This window comes from Orycteropus afer, unplaced genomic scaffold (genome assembly GCF_000298275.1).
Source record: "Orycteropus afer afer isolate SDZICR_OR568_19922 unplaced genomic scaffold, OryAfe1.0 scaffold00454, whole genome shotgun sequence".
In the NCBI taxonomy this organism is placed as follows: Eukaryota; Metazoa; Chordata; class Mammalia; order Tubulidentata; family Orycteropodidae; genus Orycteropus; species Orycteropus afer.
The window spans coordinates 2,370,215-2,378,227 of NW_006922041.1; the positions used below are offsets into that span (position 1 = coordinate 2,370,215).

Sequence of the window (8,013 nt, forward strand, 5' to 3'; positions counted from 1 at the left end):
ACTGACAACTCAGTACTCTATATGCAAAAGGGTTCATATTTGTTGTCTGTACTTCCCATGTACCACTCTATGTCTTTCTCATCCTCAGTGCTGCCATATTGGTCACTCACCTTTGGTACATTGTCCTTCGGTGAAAGAGATTTTTAAAAGCACTCATCTTCTCCCTTCCATCATAACCCCTTCCTTTTTGTAAATTCTATAAAACATTTCATGTTTTATATGTAAAAAATCTTGCTCTTAACATTTTCAGTGGTCTTATACCTTAGCCAACTCATGCCCTTTTTATGAACATAACTCTAAACTCAGCTATATTAAAGCTTGCTGAGTATCAAGATATATGTTTCAAATCTTTTGAGTTGAACAAAGTCACAAAAACAATGTTCTTAGACTGTTAGTCTTTTAACATTTACATGGTACACATGTACCTATTCTTTTTGGTCAGATTTTAGCACATTCCTCTGAGCTGTATGAGATAAGATGTCCAAGAGTGTCAGAGATATTTATACAAACAGAAAACAAAGAAACAAACAAAAAGAAACAGGAGTTATACTTTGCAGCAGTTTATTTAAAAAAAAAAAAAAAAAGTCCAAAATGCCAGAAAGTTAAAGTCAGTTTTAAAGTCTAAAAAATATCATATTCTGGATGATTCATGGATTATTTTGTTTAGAGACAATGTGCTCATATAACTACGAAGCTAGATAGGTTGGGTTTTAAGTGTGTTCAATTTTTTTCAGGGAGTCTCGGTTGTTTTTTTTTTCAGTTGTTAGGTGCTGTCGAGTTAGTTTCTGTTCATAGTGACCCTGTGTACAACAGAACAAAATACTGTCTGGTCCTGTACCATCCTCACAATTGTTGCCATGCTTGAGCTCATCATCACAGCCACTGTCCCAATCCATCTTGCTGAGAGTATTCTCCTTTTTTGCAGAAGCTCTACCTAGCATCACATCCTTCTCCAGGAGCTAGTCCCTTCTGACCACATGTCAGAATATTAGAGACAAAGTCAAGATATTTTCACTCCTAAGGAGCATTCTGGCTACACTTTCTCCAAGGCTTAGTTGCTAGTTCTTCTAGCAATCTATATTCAATATTCCTTGCCAACACCACAACTTAATGCATGAGTTCTTCTGTGGTTGTCCTTACTCATTGTTCAGCTCTCACAAGCATATAAGGCTATTGAAAGTACCAGGGCATTGGTCAGGCATGCCTTAGTTATCAAAGTGACATTTTTTCATTTTAACACTTTAGAGAGGTCTTTTGCAGCACATTCGTCCAAAGCAATGCATTGTTTGACTTCTAGACTGCTGTTTCCATGGGTGTTGATTGTGGACAAAAGTAAAATGAAATCCTTGATAACTACAATATTTTTTTCCATTTATCATGATGGTGCTTATTGGTCCAGTTTTGGAGATTTTTGTTTTCTTTATATTGAGTGAAATTCACACTGAAAACAGTACTCTGATCTTTGTCAGTAAGTGCTTTAAGTCTTCTTCACTTTCAGCAAGCAAGCTTGTATCAGCTGCATATCACAGGTATTTAATGAGTCTTCCTCCAGTCCTGATTCTGTGTTCTTTTTCATATAGTCCTGCTTCTCAGATTATTTGCTCAGCATGCATATTTGAATAAGGATGGTTGAAGGATACCACCCTGACACACACCTTTACTGATATTAAACCACATAATATCCCCTTTTGTTGTTTGAACAACTGCCTGTTGGACTATGTACAGGTTTCTCATGAGCACAATTAAGTGTTCTGCAATTCCCATTTTTCCCAATATTATGTACATATTTTTATGATCCATATAGTGTATGCCTTTGCATAGTCAATGAAAAATGGGTAAACATCTTTCTGGTATTCCTTGCTTTCAGCTAAGCTCCTTCTGACCACAATAATATTCCTTATACCATGCCTTCTTCCAAATCCAGTTTGAAATTTTGGAAGTTCCTTATTAATGTACTGCTGCAACCACTTTTGAATTATCTCCATCAAAATTTTACTTTTATAGTATATTAATGATACTGTCCAATAATTTCTGCATTTGTTAGATTATCTTTCTTTGGAATGCACAAATATGGATCACTTCCTGTTGGTTGGCCAGGTAGCTCTCTTTGAAATTTCTTGGTGTAAACAAATGAACACCTCCAGTTCTGCATCTGTTTGTTGAAACATCTCCATTGGTATTCCACCAGTTCTTGGAGCCTTGTTTTTCATCAGATCTTTCAGTGAAGTTTGGACTTGTACTTTCAGAACCACTGGTTCTTCATCATACACTGTCTCCTTGAAATGGTTGAACATTGAGCAATTCCTTTGGTACAGTGACTCTGTATATTCTTTCCATATTATTTTTATGCTTCCTGAATTGTTCAATATTTTGTCCATAGAATCCTTCACATCTCAATGCAAAGCTTGAGTTTTTTCTTCAGTTCTTTCAGCTTGAGAAATGCCTAGTATGTTCTTGCCCTTTGATTTTCCAACTCCAGGTCTTTTCACATTTCATTATAATACTTTACTTTGTCCTCTCAAACTGCCCTTTGAAATAATCAGCTCTTTTAATTCATCATTCTTTCTATTCCTTTAAATACTCTCCATTCAAGAGCAAGTTTCAGAACTATCATCCATTTTGATCTTCTCTTCCTTTCTTGTGTTTTTAATGACCTTTTGTTTTCTTCATGTATGATGTCCTTAATGCCATTCGTCAAATCTTCTGATCTTTGGTCACTGGTGTTCAATGCATCTAAGTTTGACTTCAGAACTAGTTTCAATACAGGGTATCTATCTATTTATTTATTTATTTTTGCAGTGTTCCCTCATCTCCTCTTCCATCCCTGGTAACCAACAAAGAAAGTTAAGCTTCCTTCCCTGTATAAATATTTCCTTGACTTTACAATAATGAACTAATACAATATTTGTCCTGTGATTGACTTATTTTACTTAGCATAATGTCATTCAAGTTCATCCCTTGTAGATTCTACATTATTCTTTAGTGTTGGATAGTATTTCATTGTGTGTATGTACCACTCTTTGCTTCCATTCTTCTGTTAATAGGCACCTAGGTTGTTTCTAGGAGCTGTGGTGGCATAGTGCCTAAAACATTTTGACTGCTAACCACAAGGCTGGTGGTTCTAATCCACCAGCCACTCCTCAGAAGGAAGAATGAGCAATCTACTTCTGTAGTGATACTGCCTGGGAGCGGTTGCTATGAGTCAGATCTGACTCAATGGGAGTGAGTTTTTTTTTGTTTTTGTTTTTGATTGTTTCCATCTTTTTGTTGTTGTAAATATTGCTGTGATGAACAAGGTTATGCATATATCTGTTCTTGTCCTGGCTTTCACTTCTCTAGGATATATACCTTGTAATGGAATTACTGGATCAATTGGTATTTCTAATTCCACCTTTTTAAGGAATCACCATACTTCTTTCCACAGTGGTTGTATCATTTTACAGTCCCACCAGCAGTGTATGAGAGTCCCAATCTCCCCACATCCTTGCCAGCATTTATTATTTTCTGTCTTGTTGAACTTTGTTATTAGTGCTGGAGCAAGATGGTATCACACTGTTGTTTTGATTTTCATCTTTCTAATGGCTAATGAGGGAGCTCTGATAGCATAGTGCCTAAGGCACTTGACTGCTAACCACAAGGCTGGCAGTTCAAACCCACCAGCCACTGCTCGGAAGGAAGGTTGGGCAATCAACTTCCATAGTGATACCATCTTGGAAACCCAAGGAGGGGCCGCTATGAGTTGGTTCCGACTCGACTGGCACATAACAAGAACAACGACAATGGCTAATGAGCCCTGGTGGTGTAGTGTCGAAGGCATTTGACTGCTAACCAAAATGCTGGTAGTTGAAACCCACCAGACACTTCTAGGAAGGAAGACTGGGCAATCTACTTCCATAGATATAGTGTCTCAGAAACCCAAGGAGGAGTGGATGTTTAAAAAATACACATTCCTTTAAATTAATTAATTATTATATTCTACTGTGGTGAGTATTTATATAAGAAACATTTGAATTAGACAAAGTTTTGCTCCAATTTTGTGTTTATTACTTCTGAGCAAGTTATATAAAATATCTTAATTTTATATATAAGAGTTTCTGTAATTTATTCAAAGGAATAGCTATTTTAGAATCATGAAAAATAGTATGAGAATTAATAAAATGACCAATTTCTATCCTAAAGTAATTCAGTTTTTGGTTAGTTGCTTCATGATTTATACATCTGGACTATACAGATAGAATATTAAAGAGAACTGAGGATCTAGAGTTTTCTATTTTAAAGAACTGATGACAATGAGGAATTGTTTCCTTTTCATAACCAGGACATAATATTAAAGAATCTTATTTAAAACAGTTAACTATTTTATTACTTGCTTCTGAATAACATAATGGTTTATTCTTCTAAGACTTCCCCCTAATAGTACTATACAAAGGACTATAATCTACACTGGAGTTAAACTTATGCCCCCCAAACCAAAATGGTTACAATTAGAAACCACATTTCTCTGTACATGGGAAGATTATTTTCTCTTTGTGTAAATAGACTGACCTACAGTGATGAAATTTTCTAGTATAAAAAGTTCATATTCATTTAATTTCTTTCTTTACAGGAGTAACAACTGTACTCACCATGACAACATTGAGTATCAGTGCTAGAAATTCCCTCCCTAAAGTGGCATATGCCACAGCTATGGACTGGTTTATTGCAGTGTGCTATGCCTTTGTGTTCTCAGCTCTGATTGAATTTGCAACAGTAAACTATTTCACCAAACGAGGTTATGCTTGGGATGGCAAAAGTGTGGTTCCAGAAAAGGTAAATGCTTTAATAGCCTCTGTAATATATCATTTTTTGTGATTTCTTAATCCTACGAGACAGAATGTTTAACAAAAACAAAATTATCATAATTCATAATCATTTATGGTATAATAAAAAATGAATCCACATATTTTTATTATACCACAAATAATTATGTTATGATAATTTTGTTTCTGTTAAGTCTATTCAAAATATAGAAGAACAGACAAAGGTGAGACAATAGATAAAACATTTCTACTCAAATATATTTTCCTATGGTATCTATCAATTTGAGAACAGTTTTAAACTTGACATTGGAAGCCAGTGAACTTACCTAGTACCATATGCCTTATAATTTGTATAACTTGAAAATCATAGCCTTTTGGTGGTTCTTTAAGGCTAGTCACTTTGATCATGAATGTTACTATAATTGTCCAATTGAACTAAGTCTGCATTAAGTTTATCTTTAGAGATAATACAGCACATTATCTCTGATACACATTATCTCTGATTTTCAGGGACATCAAGGTCAGGAAATACGTTTTCTTTTTCCAAAATAGAAAGTTGCTTTAAACACACAAAAATCATTCCTCATTGTAGAAAATAATATTTGCAGAATATGGCTCCTCTCTTTCATTAGAACCTATTCACAGTATAGATTTTAAGTCACAATTGGGAGAAAATTTCTATTTCTCGGTTTATAAGAGACAACATGTCAAAATGCAAGTAAGCCTTGCAATCATGGAAAGAAGGACAAAATATGGTATTTAGACTCTCAATTAGGAGTTCTGGTGGCATACTGTCTAAGGCATGTGACTGCTAACCAGAAGGTTGGCAGTTCAAACCCACCAGCTACTCCTCGGAAGGAAGGTTGGGCGATCTACTTCCATAGGGATACCGCCTCAGAAACCCAAGGAAGGGTCACTATGCGTCAGATCCGACTTGATGACAGTGCATTGTATTGTTGAATCTCAATTTATCCCAATAATAGATTAAATTACATTTCTTACATCTAAAATAAAGTGTAGACTTTGGTTCCAAGTAAGAAGTCACTTTGCTCAGCAATTTATAATCTTTCTTTCTATGGTTTACTAAACAAAAGTCTTTTTTTTTTTTTTTTCTACAGCCAAAGAAAGTGAAGGATCCTCTTATTAAGAAAAACAACACTTATGCTCCAACTGCAACAAGCTACACACCTAATTTGGCCCGAGGTGACCCGGGCTTAGCCACCATTGCTAAAAGTGCAACCATAGAACCAAAAGAAGTCAAGCCTGAAACAAAACCACCAGAACCGAAGAAAACCTTTAACAGTGTCAGCAAAATTGACCGACTGTCAAGAATAGCCTTCCCGTTGCTATTTGGAATCTTTAATTTAGTCTATTGGGCTACATATTTAAACAGAGAGCCTCAGCTAAAAGCCCCTACTCCACATCAATAGGTCCTTTTAGTCACATTCTGTTGTTCAGTCCTCTGCACTGGGAATTGCTTTCTGTTTTCAACGCAGCAATTCCCATCTGCTTTATTTCCTCTATCTTAAAGAATTTGAAAGTTTCCTTATTTCCATAACTCATGCAAGAACAAGAGACCCCTGTCTGGCAGTCAAGAGCAGAGTATACTGCTGAGGGACAGGATTCTGAGAGAGGGAGCAAGATCTCTTCAGGAGACAATAAAGAGAGAGGAAAGGAGAGGGAACAAAGTGCAAAGAAATGAGGAAAAGTAGAAGAAAAATGAAACTTACTATATAACCCCTAGGTCATTTGTAGATATATATTTCCAAATATTCTTAAAAAAAAAGATATTGTATATGTCAGAAATATTTTTATGTGAGGGTTTTCAAAGAATAAATTATAAATGTTTAATGAAGAAAAAAATTCTATGTATTTCTTGCACAAACTATGGTGTACGTACCTTTTATTTCTTTAAAAAGATGTATAGCTTTAACATTTTGTTTGGAAAACTAAAAAATATACATTTTTTCTCTGTTTAAAATTGCTAATACCATCATTCTGTTGTTAAATGCTATTTTAAAATTCATGGAAATTCCATATTGCAAAGGTGCAGTGCATCACCGTGGAGCACATTTAATCCAATGGACAGAAATGCTTTAAATAGGCTTCCTTCCTGTCATCTGAGCTTTTACCACTAGACTCCGTGAAGAATCGTTTACTACTAGATTTCATTGAGGAATCACATACATTCAATATAAAGTAAATAAAGTAAAATAAATTTCAAAAATTATTAAAAGATTTCCTTTCCTATTTCTAGATTACACATGGGTCCAATAATCACTTGATTCTTATGAAGAAGATGTTTTCAGAGGGGCAAAAATATTTTGCAAGCTCTAGAATTGTTGAATGTATTATTTTATATAACAGTACATTAAAAGCTTTAGACTACAATTTATGACTAACAAAAAATAGAATCTATAAATTATATATGTAAATATACAGCATGAGATTATACATTTTTTTACTTTTTTTTAAAGTTGTGTTCTTAAAATACTGTGTAGGACTCACCACTTGTAGCTGGTAGAATGTCTTTAAATGCTACAGAAAAACATTTAGAGCCTGCGTTTAAGAACAAAACAGCCCGTAGGTATAAAATGGAACTTAAAACACATGAGCCTAAAGCCACTTACCTAGAGAAAGTTTCTAATTTCAAACTGGTGTCCAATGTACAATAGTAGATCAGTTGCTATCTGCTCAAGTTATGCAGCATTTCTCTATTTTAGGCTATCGTAATGTAGAAAGGAAATGGAAAACCATTAATTGGAGTTATAAAATCAACATGTATACTACTGCTCTATTTGCTGATACTGTTTCAATAAGTGTTGTAACATATGTAGCATTAAATAAAAAATACATGGAAGAATGTACAGAAAATAGCTTTCTAGTAATATTATTACATTTCATTTATACTGTAGCAATATATTTGTAGGTATACTATGTAAGGGCTTTAAATACAAGAGGTCCATTAATACTCCCTCTGAAAAATTCTCTTTCTTTCATTACTGCCCAGATGTTTTAGAGATAAATATTTATGCAGAAAGTATTTTTGAAGTCTCCTTTTGTCTGATAGAGTTTCAAAGATATTTAAATTTAACATCCAAATTCCACAGGTCATGGTCTAAACATGTATAGATTATTATGGCATAAATCTTTTAGCATAATTGCCAAATAAGACAGTTGGGATCCATACCAAAGTTTGAGGAATGTTTTTTTT

At 34.4% G+C, this 8,013-nt stretch overlaps 1 protein-coding gene across 1 annotated transcript in view; it reads left to right on the forward strand.

Moving 5' to 3' along the window:
* The window catches only part of GABRA1 (gamma-aminobutyric acid type A receptor subunit alpha1), a 60,788-nt gene extending 54,559 nt beyond the window's left edge, over positions 1–6,229 (forward strand). The window contains exons 8-9 of the mRNA XM_007954253.2: positions 4,607–4,809; positions 5,918–6,229. Coding sequence (XP_007952444.1) covers positions 4,607–4,809; positions 5,918–6,229 — 515 coding nt within the window. The remainder of the gene's footprint in view (positions 1–4,606; positions 4,810–5,917) is intronic.
* Positions 6,230–8,013: the final 1,784 nt, after the last annotated feature.